This window comes from Borostomias antarcticus (assembly GCF_949987555.1).
Source record: "Borostomias antarcticus genome assembly, chromosome: 31".
Taxonomy (NCBI): Eukaryota; Metazoa; Chordata; class Actinopteri; order Stomiiformes; family Stomiidae; genus Borostomias; species Borostomias antarcticus.
Genome location: NC_140264.1, coordinates 1,941,108 through 1,962,211, shown reverse-complemented (window position 1 = coordinate 1,962,211; position 21,104 = coordinate 1,941,108). Strand labels below are relative to the sequence as shown.

General features: G+C 43.1%; 1 protein-coding gene across 1 annotated transcript in view; it reads left to right on the top strand.

Annotated features, from left to right (window-relative positions):
• pex6 (peroxisomal biogenesis factor 6) overlaps window positions 1-21,104 on the top strand; it is a gene marked incomplete at its 5' end in the record, with an annotated part of 99,811 nt that overhangs the window by 30,432 nt on the left and 48,275 nt on the right. The window contains 4 exons of the mRNA XM_084460246.1: window positions 7,676-7,808; window positions 10,696-10,901; window positions 12,123-12,184; window positions 15,742-15,850. Of these exons, the coding sequence (XP_084316372.1) occupies window positions 7,676-7,808; window positions 10,696-10,901; window positions 12,123-12,184; window positions 15,742-15,850 (510 nt within the window). The remainder of the gene's footprint in view (window positions 1-7,675; window positions 7,809-10,695; window positions 10,902-12,122; window positions 12,185-15,741; window positions 15,851-21,104) is intronic.

The following is a 21,104-nucleotide window of genomic DNA, read 5'->3' as shown; positions in this document are numbered from 1 at the left end:
CAGTCATCCTTGTGGAAAAACTCCTTCACTGACTGCACAGACTATTTTGTAGCCATAGTGTTGGTCCGTTGAGAGATCTTGAATGACCTCATCGAAAGTTGTTTTCATCAAGCTGTCTTTATGAATCGCTAGTTGTGCTTTCATAGAGCGAGGGCTTGTTGTGATTTTTCACATGCCTCTGTAATATGATCTTTAGAAACGTCTTTAGAAACGAAATAGCTTCTCCACTTGCTCCAGCACGCATGCGCACAGCGCGCAAACTGGCTATTCTCCGTCTGTAGGCTAGACTTGCTGCTCACATTCTCTACACGACAATCGGCGTCCATCGTCATCCAAGTCATCTTCTATATCCTCAAAATCTGATAAATATTCAGGCATATTGCAAACAATATTCCAGGCACCAACAAGCCAATCGTAGAGTAGAGAATGTGAGCCGTGAGTGTAGCCTACAGACGTAACGGAGAATAGCCAGTCTGCGCGCATGCGTGCTGGAGCAAGTGGGGAAGCTATTTCGTTTCTAAAGATCATATTACAGATGCATGTGAAAAACCACAACAAGCCCTCACTCTATGTACGCACAACTAGTGATTCATAAAGACAGATTGATGAAAACAACCGTTTCGCGGCAGAAAATAGATTTTTCAGAAGCTGCATTCTCAGTGCCACGTCCGCCGCCATTACATGGATATACTTGGCTCGCGCTGGATTTAAAATTTCTTCTACAGGCCTCCGAATTACACCAAAGTTATCTCGGTGAGTCAAACGTCTTATAATATGCTGTAAATAAGGTCCAGGTTGTCAAAAACGAGCATTCTCCTTATATGTGACGGTGCTCCATTTTACATGTACGTTTTTTTGTCAAGATCTAACAGATTGAACCAATTGACCTTGTGACCTGCACCTGTGTGATCTGTCTTGAGTTCACAAACTTTAATAGCGCCATCTTTTGAGTAGTTTCTATAGCCTTCTCATTGATCTATGGAAAGGTAGCCTACATTCCCACCCATTAGATTAACGAGTAGGCTATAGAAAATATGTAGCCCACACAAGCTTCTCTTTTTCTTTTTTAAGATGTGGAACCCTATAAACTGTTCAAAATATTATTCTTTTTTTGTTTGTGTAAAGAATCTCATCCTAAATTTCTATCGGTGTCCCTGGGAGAAGAAATGCAAAGGGCCCCCTGAGCTCTTGGGCCCCTGGGCCTGGGCCCGGTAGGCCCGTTCCATAATATGTCTTTGTCCATACAAGCACATAAAAATAATCGGATCTTGCCTTCAGGAACATTAAAAACAATCATAAATCATGCAAAATTTAAGGCCACGTCTTCATCAATTAGATCGGCATGTGACACAAAATTAGATATGCTCCGATCATTAACGCCCCCCGCTTGAGAGGGAAGTAGCCTATATCAAAACAGATTTGGCCTGCACAGTATCAACAGTAGTTTAACGTTATCAACAGTATAGAATAAATGACAAACATACAAGTGCGTATAGGCTACTTGCAACAACATAGGAGATATGATGACGATAAATTCAAATTTCCATTACCTTCCAATTCATCACGCAATGTCATACAACTTCAGACAATGACGGATAGCACTGCATGTCTTTTTCCTCCCACAAGCTCATAAAATAAATCCTGGTCACACAAGTCTACATTGGCAGGGTCGGCTGGCAACCATAAACAAACATTAATCAAGGACTTAAAATGAACTGATAGGACTACATAATGGAACATTTGGACTGATTATTCAGTAGAGAATATTCTTATTTTAAGTGTCTACTCTTGTTTGGGTTATGATTTTAAGCGGTTTTGTTTGGGAACCTGTAAACATTGGGTAGCCTATAGTTCAAGTTCATCCTAGCTAGCCTTATTATTATTATGATTATGATGATGATGATTATTATATAGCCTATTACTATGTTATTCTAATCCCTTTTGCAGTAGGTATCAATGCCTTTGTTTTGTTTTTTAAACAGGATCTCATTTGGGGTGCACTGACCGTGCGCACAGTGTTGGCCTAGACATTCTCAAAATTATGAGAAAGGCTTACCTCATACAGGCACATACAAATCATCTGACGTTGCCTTCAGGAACATTAAAAACAATCATAAATCATGCAAAATTTAATACCACGTCTTCATCAGCATGACACAAAACTGGATATGCTCCAGTCATTAACGCCCCTGCTTGAGAGGGGCAGTAGGCTATTTCAAAACAGATTTGGCCTATAGTAACCACAGTATAGTAATCAATATAGAACACAGGATAAAAAGGTAAAAGCGTTTATATATCAACAGCGGCAAATATACAAGTGCTTATGCCTATAGGCTAACAACTTCAGAGATATGATGGCAATTCCAATTTCCATTATTATTATCTTCTGATGCGCGACTTGAATTGCATTCCTTCGCAAGTGGCGAGTGCGTTTTCCTCCTTATCACGCAATGTCAGGCAACTTCAGGCAATGACGGATAGCACTGCAGTTTTACTGCATGTCTTGTTTCCCAACAAGCTCATAAAATAAATTTGGGTTGCACATGGGCCTAAATCTGCAGGGTCGGCTGGCAGCCAGAAGGACCGAAAATAGGACTATAAAATGGAACATTTGGACTGAATTACATAACTGAATAGAGAATATTATTATTGGAAGTGTCTACTCTTGTTTGGGTTATGATTTTAAGTGTTTTTGTTTTGAAACCTGTAAACATTGTAGGCCTATAGCCTACAGTTCATCCTAGCCTAAGTTAAGTCTGCTTGGCTGTTGTTGTTTTTTATGTGACTACTGTTATTATTATTAGGTGGGCTAGCTTGTAGAAGCCAGCCCAACTTGTGATATTCCCACTTTTTCTTTCTTTATTTTTATTAGGTGGGCTAGCTTGCAGAAGTGATATTCCCACTATTTATTTGTTTCTTTATTAGTGTGAATGCTTTGGAGCATTCACACTATCGTTATCCAGTTCTTTATAGCTTATTATTCTTACTTCTTCTTCCGTACGTTTTTTGGCTCTCTGTAGCTCCTTCATACTTTGAGCTACTTGAACCATTCAAGTATGAAAATGTTCAGCTTGTTAAGGACATTATCGGAATCCTTTCAGATTTTTTATACCTTTTATACTTTTTTAAATATTCAGCTTTTTTCAACATTCTTTTTACAATGGAAGTCTATGGGCGGACCTTGAAATCTTCTTCAGCTTTGAAACCTATCTTCTTCATTTTTTGGGCTAGAAACCTCATTCAAACTTTAAAATGTTCAGGACCTTTAGCTGAGTAAAATCCTTACTCAGATTTTTTAAATTCCTTATAGTTTTTATGTAATTTAAGTTTGTTTTGGACCTTTTTTAACATTGAAGTGGATGTGTGGAATATTCAGTTTTTAGTGTGGCAGCCTGTTTTTTGAAAACATCTACACGTTTTGTAAACTGCTGTCGCGCCTACAGTTTTAAGAGCTCATACACATATTATACATTAAAACGTTCACACAACATTCATACAATGTAAGTATCTAAGCTGTGTGACAGTGTGCACAGTTTTCGCTGTAAGACGAAGATCATTTCAATATGAAAGACCTTTAAGTGGGATGTTCCAGGAGGTTGCCTACTGTAGCAAGTCGTCGGTCTTCATGATGCACTGCTATGCTAGTTTGCTGTGTAGATCCAGAAGCGGGCATCTCTTCCTGTTTATACCGGCGATTTGAAGCAGCTGGTCAGTTCACCCCAACAAGAATAGCCAAGCAAAGGATATAAATTGAACCACTAATGTTACTGCTGGTCTTGAAACAACTATTAGCATAGTTCCATATGAGAACACTCCTGGGTCCAATTTCGTACAGTAGATCAGCCTGTGTCCACGTAGTTGTTAGTTAACTGGTACAGTAGTTAGCTAGCTAGCTGACCCCTGACGTCTGACCCCTGTGTCACGTGGATGGTGTTTGTTTACGTTGCATATGAATACTCTGCTAGCCAGCTAGTTAGCCTACTGTATTAAACCTCTTCTTGTCCCGATACCTTGTTCCATATGAGTCAACAGATATAGACCCGACAACAGTTACAGAGATAGATACTATAGATAGATAGGCTTTGTTAGTAATAATTCAATTACAACCAGACAGAAAACAAGGAGTTTGAGTTCACATAGTTGTGGATGGTGTTTGTTTACGTTGCATGTCTAGCTTACAATAGCTTCTCACGCCGTTCACTACCATTCAATATTTTTTCTGATTTAAGGTCCCATGACGGTTTTCTCTTCCTGCTTCTGCCTAAGCCCTCCACAATACCACAATACAACGGTGTCATGTTTTACTGAAGGAGAAGTGAAGAAGACGGTAGCTATCAGTGGCTAAAGCAGTTAGCTAATGTTAAGATCATTCCAGTAGTTAGCTGTTTTGATGCTAATGCGAGTTCGTCTCCGTTCCTGCCCGAGAAACAGAAGTTGAAATAGTCAAAATAGCTACAGGAATCATCGTTGTAAAGTTAGCTATCTGCTTTTTAGCCACCGACAGCTACCGTTAATATTATGGAAGCTGCTGTCGTGAGCTAACTTGCTATCACAGTCTTATCGTGCAGCTTCACAGGCTGCTATTAGCAGACAGCACAAAAGTTGACAATCACACTTGCACATCATTAGAATTCCAACCATTTATATGGGATTTATCATTCAACTAAACATGGAACCTGAATACTACCTGATATTTCAACCTGCTGCCATCAGTGATCAGCGCGTCTGCTTGTTTGCATCATGAATAATCTACGCAATGACATTCTATGCAGTGTTGCCAACTCTTCGGTAAGGGAAGTAGCTATTGGCTGTCCCAGAAGTCGCTAGAAGTAGCTAGATGGCGGGGGTATTTACAAACTTGTTTTTTGTTGTTGCTGTATAACATTAGCTTTTTCTTTTTTCTTTTTTTTTTTTAAGAGTACAACCCTAGTAGCCTACATGAGCCAAGTGATGATGATGGGCATGGAACAAAGAATCAAACTATTGACTTATTTACAAACTTGTTTTTTTGTTGCTGTATAACATTAGCTTTTTTCTTTTAAACAACGTAGGTCTGTAAACCTAAAGAAAAACGGGAAAAATATAGCCTACATGGCTTAATTAAAACTTAACCTAATGTCACCAGTATCTAGGTAAACTAGCCGTTTTTGACAATATTGGTTGTTGCGGGAGGGATCCCAGCGCGTGTGGTGTGTGTGTGGGCGAGCAAGGGAGAGAGGATGTGAAGGCAGCAAAAAAGGTTTTCTCTCGTCGTGACTCGTGAGCTGAGCTCACTTCCTTATCAACACAATAATTCTACAAATGACCAGAAAAAGTTGCTAGATTTGTCGCTAGTTGCTTTACATGAAATAAGTCGCCAGGGGGGTCTGGTAAGTCGCTAAATCTAGCGACAAAGTAGCTAAGTTGGCATCACTGATTCCATGTAGTGTCCCAAAACTGTTAAATCATTCCCTATGTAGTTCACTGAGTAACACTACATAGGGATTAGGGAGTGAGTGAACCATTTCAAACACATCTCTGGTCAGCTCCGTTAGCCATCTTACTCGTCCTGATGCCATGTTCCATATGAGAACACTCAGTTAGCCTACTGTATTAAACCTCTACTTGTCCCGACACTTGAGTTAACAGATATAGACTTGACGGCAGTTAGAGATAGATACTATAGATAGATAGGCTTTGTTCATAGAAATTCAATTACAACCAGACAGAGAACAAGGAGTTTGAGAACAAGGTAGGCTCATCTAATGTGCGGGATGAGCTACAGCAATGGGTCAATGAGTAGCCTAGTATTACTGCGCCCTCTATGGGCGTGCGAGCGGTGGTGCGGAATGCCGTAAAGCGTCTGTTAGAATAACGCGGGTCAAGTTACATTCTTATGTTCTCACATCTGTACATGACTTACCGTTTTTTAAGTATGGCGATTTGTTCGGCAACTGCGCTCCCCATTGAAACATGGTGCTGCACCAACTTTTGAGCTACTAATTTAGCATTTTTACCCTTTTTCTAACTTGTCGCCATGCCTACAGTGTTTAAGCTATACGGACATATTATACAGAGAAATGTTCTGCAAGTTCTCAGGATTCCTATGGTGTCAATATATAAGCTGTGACATTTATGGTTTTCGCGATAGAGCTGTCTGAAGTGGACCATGTCTAGGATCAGAGTGTCATTTGGGATTAGAGTGGTGGCAGCTGTTGCTTTTTTTGAATTTGTGTGCATGTGCAGCCTCTCTTAAAGGTACAGGCACCCTTTTATAACTAATGTGGTAGCACAGAACACCGCCAAAGTGGAATAGAGACCCATGATCTTCACTGGTGGGGGCCGGTGGGTAGCCCGGAGAGGAGTACACCGTCCCTGACTGGCTATGACCAAAAGGGGCGGAGCGTCGCCACCTCACCACTATTCACGCCACAGGCCCCACAACTCAACCCCTGAATGGGCTAGAGACGCACAGTCTTCATTGGTGGATGCATGGAGATTGCCCAGCGGTCACTGTACTGTCTCCGACTAGCTGTGACCCAAGGGGGCGGGGCCTAACCAGCACGCCACTATCCACGCCACGGCCCCACAACTCAGCCCCTGAGTGGGCTGGAGACACATGGTCTTCACCGGTGCAGGCGGGTAGGTGGCCCGGAGAGGGGTACACTGTCCTCGACCAGCTCTGACCTGAGGTGGAGTCTCACCACCTTGCCACTGTCCACGCCACAGACCCCACAACTCAGCCTCTGATGAGCTAGAGACACATGGTCTTCACCGGTCGGGGAAGGTGGGTGCACAGAGATTGCCCGGATGTCCATGCCACGGGCCCCACAACTCAGCCCCTACGTGGGCTAGAAACACACAGTCTTCACCAGTAGGGGCTAAACTGTCCCTGACCGGCTCTGACCTGAGGGGGCGGAGTTTCGCCACTATCAACACCATGGAACCCACAACTCAGCCCCTGAGTGGGCTAGAGACAAATGGTCTTCGCCGTTGGGTACATGGAGATTGCCCGGAGGTCAATGCCCTGCCCCCGACCCGATGTGATCTGAGGGGGCGGATTCTCGCCACAACGCCACTGTTCACGCCACGGGCCCCACAACTCAGACCCCGAGTGGACTAGAGACACACGGTCTTCACCAGTGGAGGCAGGTAGGCAGGTTCACTGTCCCTGACCGGCTCTGACCTGAGGGGGCGGAGTTTTGCCACCACGCCACTATCCATGCCAAACACCCAACAATTCAGCCCCTGAATGGGCTAGAGAAACACGGTCTTCGCCGATGGGTGCATGGAGATTGCCCGGTCCATAGTAATACTAGCAGTAGCTGTTACATACAGCTGCGGCAGCTAGCCCACCTCACATTTTCTCCAGGAAATGTACTTTCTAGTTATTATTTTTATTTCCAGACCAACATTAACTATAATATCCACAAAGATACCCTAGATTGGTATAGCTCAAACTCGCAAATCACCTGTTTGATTGTTATAATGTGAACGCATTTATTGTATTATGGTAAATTTCCTTAAAGTTTCCAGAAATTTAGCGGACATTTTCCACCCCTTTGCAACCGTAGTTCTCGGTATCTGCATTTCCTGCTGTGGTCACTACAGCCACAGTGTTGTTGTAAGTTCTCCACTGTTGACGTGCTCTCCCGTCTGTGGTCAGTTTTGTTGATGTGCTCTCCTGTCTGGTCAGTTTCCCAGCAGGGGCCAGTGTGCAGCAGGAGGAGGACCTGTGTGCATGCGGAGTGACCATCTTGGCCCAGGACTTCACCCTGGCCCTGGACACCCTCCAGGAGGCCCACTCTCTAGCCATCGGAGCTCCTAAGGTAATGATGATGCAGTACTTAACATCAACAAGAACAAGCATGTTACCAACAAGCATCTGTATGAAGGGGTCACCAAGGGAGAGTGAGAAAATAGCAGCCAGGAGAATGAGGCTGGCAGGTCACTGCCAGAGACACCAACCAGCACACCAACACACGGTTCAATCACGAGGGCGTCGTGGATGTACTTAAGAAAGATGAGAGAGCGGAAAGTACTGGTGAGCTAGCTAGATAATAATAATAATAATAAATGTTATTCGTTTTGCACTTTACATTTAGAAGAAAATCTCAAAGTGCTATATAACAGGTGTTTAGATGCATGGAGTATCGGGATGACTGGAAGCGCAGATGGAGGGCTCGTTCAAGGATGATCTAGAGAGATGTCATATGTCACACGGGCTCCATCCATGCACATGTTGTCTGTTAGTTTCTCCCGTTAATCAATTAACTTAGGTAGAACTAAATTGGGCAGAACTAATGTTTTTCATACCTGCTCCTGGTGCTATAGCTAATAATCTGCTACTAATCAATGGTACTTTACTGTACATGTTCAGATTCTGTAATTCAAAGCCCTATTATTAAATTGTTCTCTCGTTGTGCTGACAAACTCGCCCTGGTTAGTTTCAAATAATGTTAGTAGTTATTTTCGTTTTAACCCTCTTCAGTGTTTCCTGTGGAACTGATCTTGGTGTGGTGGTGTGTGAAAAAAAGAGTCTGATTTCGAAACGGAAAAATCGGGGGATCGGAGACCACCCTTCTTCCTCCCTTGTTCCTCTCTCCTGTCCCCTTCCTTCTCCTTTATCCTCTCTTGCGCTCCTCTCAACAACCTCTCTCTCCTCTTCTCTCTCACCTGTGCCTCCACTCTGTGCCTGTGCCAGTCCTGTCCTTTCCTACCACAATCCCTGCCTCTGCCTAAAAAAAACAAATCAACAGAAGAGTAGTTCTTTAAAGATGGCTTAACTTATCTCGTAAGGCTGGTAAAGTCCTAGAGCTTAAAATGTAATTAATTACATGTAACTGGACGGGATAAAACAGTAAACCCACACAAGCACTTAATAAATCATATGGTTTATAGACATATTTTAATCAAATGTATTGTAGGTTACCATTATAACAGCAGCTGTAGATAAATAAATAAAAAGGTAAGCTAGTCTTTAAACATGCCTAAATAATTTGTTGCTTTTTCTGTTATTTTGATAGCCATATTTTAGGTGGCTGGAGGAAGATTAACGCAAGCTAGTGTTAGTTCTGCCAGCCAAAAAGACGGTCGCACAATCCATCAGGCAGCGCTGCGCCTGACTGAAAGTTGCAGAACCTACTCGCGCTTGTGGTTTATGTCTCCTTGACAACGCTCGCTTGAAGGGCTGACTGACGGACAGACAGACAGCAGCGCGTAGCTCAAATGGAGCAGGCTCCGCTTCGGCTCAAAATGTATTTTCAGATAACGTTACGTAACGTTAGCAACACAAGGCCAATTTACCATATTCATTTTTTTACTTGTCCGATCAGACACCTGCATGAGGCATTCCTCTTGCCCGAACAGAGTTTACTGGTCCCTAGGAAGCGGGCAAAACTGTTAGCCTACAGGTAGCTTGCCTTGTTCCTGAATCCCCCTGATGTGAATCATGGCTAGCCGGCAATAACCTAGCCTACCTGACTGGTCTCATCATTCTCCTCTCTCTTCCTCTTCAATAACCTAGCCTACCTGACTGGTCTCATCATTCTCCTCTCTCTTCCTCTTCAATAACCTAGCCTACCTGACTGGTCTCATCATTCTCCTCTCTCTTCCTCTTCAAAAACTGTCGTATGCCCATCTGGAAAATTGTATTGATATATTAGGTTATAGGATCCGCTAGTTGTCATCAGGGAATTATAAAACCAAAGGCTTTACCAACGTGCTTGAGATGGGCAGGAGCTGTCGGCACGTCCCACTGTAGCTATAACAGCACTTAGATTACTAACATAAATGTATTTTAGACAGTAGGCTAGGCATTTTGAGGAGTAGGCCTAGGTGCCAGCACCAGTGTTTGGCCCAATTCAAACACTGGTTAACACTATGGTAATATTTGAGCGTCAATAGCCTACCTATGTTTCGTTGTAACCTCATGCCGCTCACTGAAGAAAAAATCCCTTCACGCGTCACCCACACGAGTCTTCCGATCACCTCAGAAAGGAGCAGCATGGAGCGGCCTATAGGCTAGTCTTATTGAAAATAAATAGTCCTAATGTTGGCACGACAGTGGTTTTGAAAGCGCATTTAGGCAGAAATATTTAAAAAGTTTAAGATTTTTAATTTAAGACTTTTATATATATAGCCTAATTTGTATTATTGTTTTTTGTATCAAATGTTTGGTGTGGCGGCAAGGATCTTGCCGTGGCGGTGTGCCGCGGCAAGACCTTACCAGCGGAAACGTTGCTCTTTATGCAGCCTAGGCCAACGGTCTGTTCTTCCTGTTTACATGGTAGCCGTTGCTAGGAATGCTGGATAGAGAATCTAGCGTAGGTGGATTAGAGAATCTACTGAAAATTTTTTCGAAACGCACTGGGGCAAGTTTGTCAGCGCAACGAGGGAACAATTTAAAAATATGTTTGAAAGCCATCACTTTAAACATTTTGTAAGTAAAACGTAAACATGCAAATATCTTTTAACGTAAGCTTTGCTTCGGAAAATTGATTGTGGTAATGTTATATATGTTGGGTGACTAGTTTAAGGAGATCAAATCATATTTATACCGGTATGGTCCTTTAATAAAGCAATCTTGAATAACTCGAAGAATTACAGTAGGGCTCCTACTATGTACCCTTAATCAAAGGCTAACAGTGTGATGCTGCATTGGTGTGTGCATGTGTGTGTATGTGTGCATGTGCGTGCGTATGTGTGTGTGTCCAGATCCCCAGCGTGCGCTGGCAGGACGTGGGCGGTCTCCAGCAGGTGAAGAGGGAGGTCCTGGACACGGTGCAGCTGCCTGCGGAGCGTCCGGAGCTGCTGTCCCTGGGGCTCCACCGCACCGGCCTTATGCTGTACGGACCCCCGGGCACCGGCAAGACCCTGCTGGCCAAGGCTGTGGCCACCCAGTGCTCCATGACCTTCCTCAGGTAGAGACACCCCCACCCCCCTCACTCCATGACCTTCCTCAGGTAGAGACCCCCCCCCCCCCCCACTCCATGTCCTTCCTCAGGTAGAGACCCCCCCCATCCCCTCGCACCCCACCCTTTCACTCATCCTACGTATTCATATACTGCATTCGTTTATGGTCGGAGGTGACACGATGCAAGTGGCAAATACATCATCACTAACACTATATTGCCAAAAATACTCGCTCATCTGCCTGCGCAGTCATGTTGGAACAGGAAGGGGCCATCCCCAAACTGTTCCCACAAAGTTGGGAGCATTGAATTGTCCAGAATCACTTGGTATGCTGAAGCATTCAGAGTTCCTTTCACTGGAACTAAGGGGCCAAGCCCAGCTCCTGAAAAATGCCCCCTTCCTGTTCCAACATGACTACGCACCAGTGCACAAAGCAAGGTCCATAAAGACATGGATGAGCGAGTTTGGTGTGGAAGAACTTGACTGGCCTGCACAGAGTCCTGACCTCAACCCGATAGAACACCTTTGGGATGAATTAGAGCGGAGACTGTGAGCCAGGCTCCAACATCAGTGTCTGACCTCACAAATGCGCTTCTGGAAGAATGGTCAAAAATTCCCATAAACACACTCCTAAACCTTGTGGAAAGCCTTCCCAGAAGAGTTGAAGCTGTTATAGCTGCAAAAGGTGGGCCAACGGTCATATTAAACCGTATGGATTAAGAATGGGATGTCACTTATGTTCATATGCGTGTAAAGGCAGATGAGCGAATACTTTTGTCAATATAGTGTATGTGCGTTCAAGCTACAAAGCCAGAGATGGGAGCTAGCTAACGCTAGCCAGTCAGTTACATTACTTGTTAGCTATTCTACCTATTAAGAGCTACAACAACTGTTTGGTCAGTGTCAAACAAAGTAAACTGTTGCAATCCAACAGTTAACAAGTGAGACACTTCTTTTTAGCCAACGTTGAGATGAGGATGGTTGATGGTTGGTCCATGTCGAAATTACGTCAAATGACTGGCAGTTGAGAAATCATACCCGAGTTTGCAACTAGGAACTCTTGAGTGCACCGTTGTATTTGATTTTTCCTAGTCGCAAATTGCGACCTTCGAGTTATAAGTGAATGCAGTATTAGAGTCTGCTCACGCTCTAAGGCTTTATCGGTGTCCATTGCTGAAGGGACAGTGTGAGAAGGTTAACCATTCCATGCCCTTGTTGTTGTGGTGTAGCGTCAAAGGCCCGGAGCTCATCAACATGTACGTGGGTCAGAGTGAAGAGAACATCCGGGAGGGTAAGTGATGCTGAGCACCGATCATGTTAGTCACACATCCAACTAGGGTCACAAAATTCCATGAATATTCCATGAATTAATGTATTTTGTTGGTGTAACTGAGGTGAAATGGTTAAACTCACTCCTCAGCATAAATATCGCCCACTAACACCATCAAAGAGTAAGCTTTTTGGTGGTGTAACTGGTAGTGGTGTTTATGACAGGTGGTCATGTGTGAATGCAAATCAGAGGACCTGGGTATGATGCCAGTGTGGACAAGTGGCAGGGGGAAGTGATACTGATGAATGATTCACTGACACCTGTTAGATCAGCACGGCAGTTGTTGAATGTGTAAGTGGATAAAATAATCAGACAGAACACAACACAAAAAACACTGTCACTATAACAAGAAAGTACATAAAACATAATTAAATACAAAATTTAATTTTAATGGATTTGAGTCTAGTCTACTACAGACTAATCACTATTTCTTCTGCATCAACACTACACTTACTACATAGAGTACATTACTACACTATAAACTACTCATTCTAAATAAAAAATTAAAATGTTCAGGTCTGTATTCGAAACCTGGACCCCAGTATTCAAAGTCCTATGCTTTCCCACTACACCACCAAAGGCACTGTGAGTATCCAATCAATGGAAGTGGCATTGACAAAGACCTGAGCCTAAATCCAAAAGTGAAAGTGAATGGGCAAGTTTTGTTTTAATTTGTGGATCTAAGTTGGCCTATGGTACACCCCTCCTCCGAGTTTCTTGAAAGTCGGTCTGGTAGTTTTTGCGTAATCCCTCTAAAGAACCAACTAACCAATCAACACCCGTGACTGAAAACATATCCCTCGCCCTGCGACGCTGTAGCCGGCCGGAGGCAATTAATGGGAATTACCTGAAAAATAGTTCCTCCAGTCCATATACGAGCAGTCTGTTTCCAGGCAGGCACAGGGAATACTGTCTGACCCATCTGATATTCCCCATGCTGAATTTGATCTTAATAAAGCGTCTCAACCATTTCAAATTTTCATTTATGCTGACCTCATTCGGAATGTTAGGTGCGGTTGTAGGGGTTGTGCAATGTGTTTTTGTGTGCTTTTTTTCACTTGGCATGTGCAATATGGGTTATGTGCAATATAGTATGTGCAATATGTGGTATGTGTGATGTGTTTTCTGTTTCTGTGATAGAGGCGATCTATGTGCAGCATTGAGTCCATGATAAATTTCTCTAAGGGGACAATAAGGGGGGATAAACCATATTGTATCGTATCTTAAAACAGAATTTATTCCCGTTAATTCCCATACATTTCCACTTTATTCCCTTAACTTCCCATAAATTCCTGTCAATTCCCATGGGAAGTTTGTGAATATTCCTGGAATTTTGCAACCCTACATCTAACCCACATTAAAATCTCTAATCCTCTGTCTCAATGTTCTCCTGAGCTCCCACATTAAAATCTCTGATCCTCTGTATTATTATGTAATAATCTCTAATCCTCTGTAGTATTATGTATTATGTAATAATCCCTAATCCCCTGTATTATGATGATGATGATGATTATTATTACTAGTATGTAATCATCGCTAATCCTCTGTATTGTTATTATTATTACATTACATTAGTCATTTAGCAGATGCTTTTATCCAAACAATAATTGCATTTAACGTAGGGAAAGCCAATGTACTACTACTTGCCAGAACTCATAAGTGCATCTTTCCTCTAAAACAAGTGACTAAGAGCATAATCTAGTGCTGAAGGCAAAGTGCAAGAATAGCAATCTAAAGTACAGTGCAATACAATACTATACAATAAGTGCTTAGGAGGGAGGATTGTTATGTTATGTTATGTTATTTTTATTTATAATGCGCCCCCCAACCAACTGTTACATCAGCCCGGGGCGCAGCCTAGGTACAAAGGGAGACAAACAAAAACAAAGGACTGCAAACGAACAGATTAACAATAAACGCCAGGAATTGGAGAGTGGCTGGCTGCTGTCGGGCGTAGCGCCGCCATCATGCTTCCTAACAAAGCGCTTCACAATACAAATAACAGATAAAAAGGAAGAAAGAGCGACATACAAAATGCAATACGACAATTACGACATACAAAATACAGTACAAGGCAATTACAATGGGAGGGAAAGGGGGGGGGGGATGTGCGTGTTTGTGTGTGTTTCTGATTCCGTGAGTTCAGTCTGTGTGTATGACTGAAGGCCTCTGGCTGAGGAGACTCGGACGGAATGTCTTAGCGATAACAGCAGGTTGCTATGGAGACGTCCTCGATCAGCCTCAAGACCAAAAGTCAACAGGAGTCCATGAGGAGGGAAGGGAGGAGGGGGGGGGGGGTGCAGCGCCTCTTTAGCCTGTGAATCTTCAGGGGAGTTTGGGCGAAACGGCCTTGACGGCCGTCAGGGAGCCAAAAAGTTGATTAGATGTTTGGGTTAGGGAGAAGAACAACAGATTCCAATGGTCATTCCTCTCTGTAACGCTTCTCTTTAACGAGCCTGGTCCTCAGCTCTGCCACGTCGCCTTGCATAGCCATGAGTTTCTCCAACACGGTATCAATCTTACGGTTCAGTTCAGAAATCACCACAGGTAGATTACTCACTGCTCTGCCCAGCTCCGTTAGCATGACGTGCACCCTTTGGGCTAGAGTGGCTGCCGTCTTTCCAATTCTTCGATAGACCAGGGCAATGCTCAGTCCGAGGAGCAGATGTCCTGTTATCATTAAGGCAAATAGGTAAATGTCTTCAATGTCCTCTATGGAAAGGAGCGCAAGGCACAGAACCTGCCACTTGTCCCACGCGTCCTTGGTGTAGCCCGCGGCAAATGTCCCGTCTGGGCACATAGGTTCCCCGCTCCTGAGTTTCGTGTTGAAAAGATTTTGTCGATTGCGTTGAGAGACCAGCTTATCAATTCCATGTTTAGATTCGAAAATACACAGAAAAAAGAAGAACTACAAAGTAAGAGGAGATAGAAAAATACAAGAGCAGGAGCAAGCAACAAAAGCGTCTGCTCTGAACGAAAGCCGGAAGAAGAAGGATTGTTGTAGTACTTCTTGAAGAGATGAGTTTTGAGCCTGCGACAAAAGATGGGCAGCGACTCTGCTGTCCTGACATCAGTGGGCAGTTCATTCCACCACTGCGGGGCCAGGACAGAGAAGAGCCGTGACCGTGTCGATCGACTGCAGGGGCCTCGGAGGCCCTGTAGGCCCTGTGCCCTGTAGGCTAGCGCCAGAGTTTTAAACTGGATGTGAATAACAGGGAGCCAGTGTAGGGAACGGAGAAGGGAAGTTTTGTGGGAGAACTTGGGGTGGTTGAAAACAGGCGAGCAGCAGCTTTCTGGACAAGTTCCAGCGGTTTAATGGCTGACGCCGGGGCCCCAGCGAGGAGGGAGTTGCAGTAGTCCAGGCGGGAGATGACCAGGGCCTGGATGAGTATCTACGCCGTTTCATCAGTGAGGAAAGGGCGAATCCATATCCATATTATTATGTAATAATATCTAATCCTCTGTATTATTATTATTATTATTATTATTATGTAATAATCTGTAATCCTCTGTCTCAGTGTTTTCCAGAGCTCGCTCTGCAGCCCCCTGCGTCATCTTCTTCGATGAGCTGGACTCTCTAGCCCCCAGCAGAGGGCGCAGCGGAGACTCGGGAGGGGTCATGGACAGGTGAGCTGGTGTTTTTTTTTTTTTTATACAGGTAGACAGGTGAGCTGGGTGGTTTCTTTATAGGTACAGATGTGGGAAGTTAGAAATGTCACATGCTGCAGCATTTCACGTCGCGGTATTTGGCAGGGAAATCCCGTTGGAAATCTCGTGGGATTTCAGACGGGTGTTATTTCGTTTTAGTGATGCACCATCGCCAGGTGGCGTCTTTGAGTAGATTTAGCAGGCTGGGCTCTGTTTTTCTCCTATAGTCTACGAATGAAGCATCATTAAGTTTCACATTCTTTAATTTAAATGCTCTGTTGTAAAGCACTTTGAGCTGCATGTATCTGTATGAAAGGTGCTATACAAATAACGTTTAATTGTTATTATTACCTTGTTCTCAAACACATGTTTTCTCCATCTGGATGTAATTTAATTATTACGAACACCTATAATATATCTAGGCCTACAGTAGCCTATCTATCTCGGTAACTGACGTCGGGTCAAGACGTGGTGGCTGTTAGGTCAAATGCATAAAATAACAGTATTGTAAATATATTTGTTAGTAAAGATGTGGTGAACGTGGGGGTTTTGCGTTTTGTTTCTGGAACGCATTCAACTGGTAGGCTACTCGTAAACCCCGGAAGTAAATTTGAAGACGGGGCACCAGCTAATGTAGCCAAGTCTGAGCGCAGTAGGCTATATGGCTTCAGCACGATACAAAGAAAAAATAAGCTTGATCGACTTGTGGATCCATACAAAATTGACATAGTCGCCATGAGTAAAGATCACTCATTGCCAATCATATCCGGACATTAACTATCTTGTGCATAGATAGCGGCAGGTTTGACAGTGAGTGCCTTCACATGCACAATATACACAATATTTTGTTATTTGAATGATCTTGAATATATATATATTCAAGATCATTCAAATAAGAAAATATTGTGTATGTTTTTATTTATTTATACCGGCCGCCAGTCGTTCCATGAACGGCTATAGGGAATGCGCAGTTTCGCGCTGGCTACAGCCTATTATATGCACAGTTTCGCGCTACGTAGGCTATTATAAATAAGTATTATTCATTGGGGGAGCTTGGACTCGCTGGGGACTGGTGGAGAGACGCAGAGCCTCCCCAGACGCGACATCTCCAGTTGGCTGAAGAGCTGCGCGCTCTGGCTCCGGCTGCGCCCCTCGCAGTGTCCACAGAAGAATACCCCCACCAAAATACCTGCATGGTGAAGACAAGCTGCCGAACTGTCTACCAATGCATGAAGTGCACCTAGCTGTCTGTGAGAGGCTATAGCAGAGGATATGTGCGAAGTGTATTTGAGCTGCCGCCTCCACCGTGCGTAAGAGCAGAGCGCATCAACTCGTGTATAGCTACAACTAGTAGCCCATAGCCAATAAAACGGCTTATTGTTTTATTCATATATCAACTAGATAATTCGATAATAATGAGTAGCCTAGTAGGCATAAATTAATTCAATAGGGCCAAATAAGCCTTAAGTTGTAGCCTAGGCTACAGAACAATCACAAGACGCATAGGCCTAGTCTATCGTAAAAAGCGTTCTCATAGGCCTATATTAACTTAGATAATTATTAATTATGCTCAGGTCATAATGTCCGTCGAAAATAATTCCCTCTAAGCAGAATTTGAATTGTATTAAAATAGGCTAAAATTAAATTTCCACATATTCTGATTCCTTCTAGGTCTATATAAAAAAAAACATTTTGTTAATGTGTAGCCTAGGCTATAGGCTTCTGCGATGAACAAAACAGCCACAATGTAGCCTGCTTAGCGAGCGAGAGGGCAGTCTACCATAAAGTGTAGGCTATAGCCATGTAATATATCTAGACTACATGCATTGTGGTATTTCTTTATATAGGCCATCCTGCAATTGTTTCTCAATAAACAGTTATGTCATCCTCTGAGTCCGAATGTAGGCTAATAGACCGGCAGCTCTAAATGCCTTCCCAATCAATGAGACATGGTTGTAAAAATGATGTTTTATTGATGAAAAGGGTAAAACTTAAAAACATGGAGAGTCATTGCATTGATCGATGCAGTCCGTTCAAATAGGCATCAAAAGATAAAGTAGGCCCATTTAAAATGACCAATTACATCTTTAAATCTTCAGCCTATCCAACTGGACCACTCCAATGAATGTTGAACGTAGCCTACTTTTATTCTTTAGGTTTCACAGAATCGGCCTACAATGTCCACACATGCATGCGCCATCTGACTAGCTCGTCACTCGCCAGCGAACCTGGACTAGACTATTGTAACCCCCCCCCCACCCCCCCAAATTCTTTTATATTCAAATAAACTGGATGAACCGGTTTCCTAGCCCTGGATCGTGGGGAGGGGGGTAGCCTGCGTTAGCGGGTGCTTTGCCATGACCGGCCATTGAATTCGCTAGTTTGATTGATAGATGGATTTAACGTCCAAAGTAGATTGTGCAAGTATTGTATAGGCCCATGTGTAAGAGATGAATGGCTGTAACCATGAACTCAGCCAGAGGTAGGCCCTACTGTAGATTATCAGCATTATCACCAGTCTCAATTTATGTCTCAATTTATGTGTTGCCATTCATTTAAACCACCATCTCATCTAGACTACTTCTGTTGCTGCATTTTTACATTTATGCTTTCATGATTTTAGAGCGCAATAAACATTTTCCACGATTCCAATAAGTCCATCCATTCATCCAACTTTGTGCTGAGCGCAGCGCAGGCTGGTAGCCTACTGTCAATGATCACGACTGATGCACTCCCTTAACACCTCTCGCAACTTCCCAGACCATCAAGAGAATTTCAATATGAAAGACCTTGGGATTCCAGGAGTCAAGGCCGTTTCAGACGGGGAGCGACATTCCGCCTGCGTTCTCGCTCGGATCAGCGAGCAGCGGGGAAAGCTGACTACAATTCAGCTCTTGTCGCGGGCGGGCGTGTGCAGCCTAGTTCCATATGAGAACACTCCTCGGTCCAATTCCGTATAGTAGATCAGCCTGTGTACTTTCAACGAATGTATTATTAGACATAATATCATAATAATATATATAGCCAACGACCTCCTTAGCTGCCTGCCTGATGGTCTCAGGGCTAAAGAGACCGCGCGTCGTTCCTCACCCTAACTATTGGCATGCTATCAATGAAAGAAAATACATTCTAAATAAACATGGTTTTAGGCTATTGTTTTTATGTAGGCCTATAGGTTAAGCTATTTGTGTTCATAAGGTAACGTCATTGTAGGCTACCTATAGCCTATAATCCAATTGACTGGAACCAGGGGGTTTGACAAAAGTTAAGAGGCAAAATAATTTGTCTTGACTGCATTCAAGATGTATCTTTCACATTAAAACTACATACAAAGCTGACCAATAGCATTAGAAAGATCTCTTCAAGAGCTTTCATTTCACCTGTTCATTCTGCCCAAATGTCACTCGCGCACCCCTCTGGTTCTAAGCCCCGCCACGGTCTCCTGTCATTTCTCCCTGACGACTTGCTCGCACGAAACTTGAAACCTATGTTATCATGTAGCCAGTAGATATGCTAAGAAAATTGCATATGTTTGCAAACTAAAACAAGTGAACACAATTTTACAATCAAAAAATGCTTATGAGACCATTATTTTAGTTATATGGGGCAAAAGTAGTTTCTCTTCCTGCTTCTGCCTAAGCCCTCCACAATACCACAACACAACGGTGTCATGTTTTACCGAAGGAGAAGTGAAGAAGACGGTAGCTAGCAGACAGCACTAAAGTTGACAAAATCACACTTGCACATCATTAGAATTCCAACCATTTATATGGGATTTATCATTCAACTAAACATGGAACCTGAATACTACCTGATATTTCAACCTGCTGCCATCAGTGATCGGCGCGTCTGCTTGTTTGAGTCATGAATATCTTACGCAGTTATATTCCATGCAGTGTCCCAAAACTGTTAAATAATTCCCCATGTAGTTCACTATTAGTCGCACTCAATACATCCATGGTAATAGGGAGGGAGTGAGTGAACCATTTCAAACACATCTCTGGTCATCTCCGTTAGCCATCTTACTCGTCCTGATGCCATGTTCCATATGAGAACACTCAGCCTAATGTATTAAACTTCTACTTGTCCCGACAGTTAACAGATATAGACCCGGCGACAGTTACAGAGATAGAAACTATAAATAGATAGGCTTTGTTCGTAATAATTAAATTACAACCAGACAGAGAACAAGGAGTTTGAGAACGGTAGGCTCATCTAATGTGCGAGATGAGCTACAGCAATGGGTCAATGAGTGGTATTACTGCGCCCCTATGGGCAGGCGAGCGGTGGTGCGGAATGACGTAAAGCGCCTGTTAGAATACCGCGGGTCAAGTTACATTCTTATGTTCCCACATCTGTAGATAGGGAGGCAGTGCTTTATTGTCCCCATGCAGCAGTATACAAGAGGAACATTAAAGGCTTAAAGGTATAACATGGTCATGTTCACTTTTTTGAGTTTGTAAGTGCTATTTTCACAAGAGGACATTGAAGAAACACAATAAAACATTAAATATATCAGTTTTGTTGTTTTGGAGAAACTGGAAGCTTAACATTTTCAGTCCAATTTCACTCGGGTTGAAAATGCTCCAAATCCGTGACGTTTTTCACATTGTTGACATCACCCATTACATCACCCTAAAGTTTGAAAAACCAGCCTCCACTCCCCTGCACCCGCCCCCAACAGAAATCTGTCTGGCTCGCGCACCTGCCGTCTATGCGCCGTTTCACCATCTATCCAACACGGTAAGGCAGCTCTGAACCCTTTCTCCTCATCTTGAGAATAATTGAATAGTTGCAGTCTCAATGGTGCCCACCTCTAATTTTAATATAATTTGTAGCCTACATATGTTTTATAACTGTATTTGTGGTCGTCATACAAATTGGGAAGTTTTTACCAGGATCTCCATGTCTGATTAGTAGCCTAGCCAACCAAGCTAATGTTAGATAAATGAACGTTTAATGAACGTGTTAGATAAATGAACGTGTTAGATAAAATAATGTTAGCTGTAATTGGCAACAGTTTTAAAGCCTCTGGAAACTTGGCTTGAAATAGTAAAAATGCATATATGATATCAAATGTTAGTGTCTCTTTAAGCATCCACAAAAATCTGAGTTAAAATAAACGTTCAGAACCCTTCGAAAAAAGTGTTCAAAAACGGCTCATTTTGCTCTCTAGACCATTTCTCAGGAATGTGTGGGCGTGTCAGATCAGGATTTGATTGACATTTTGATC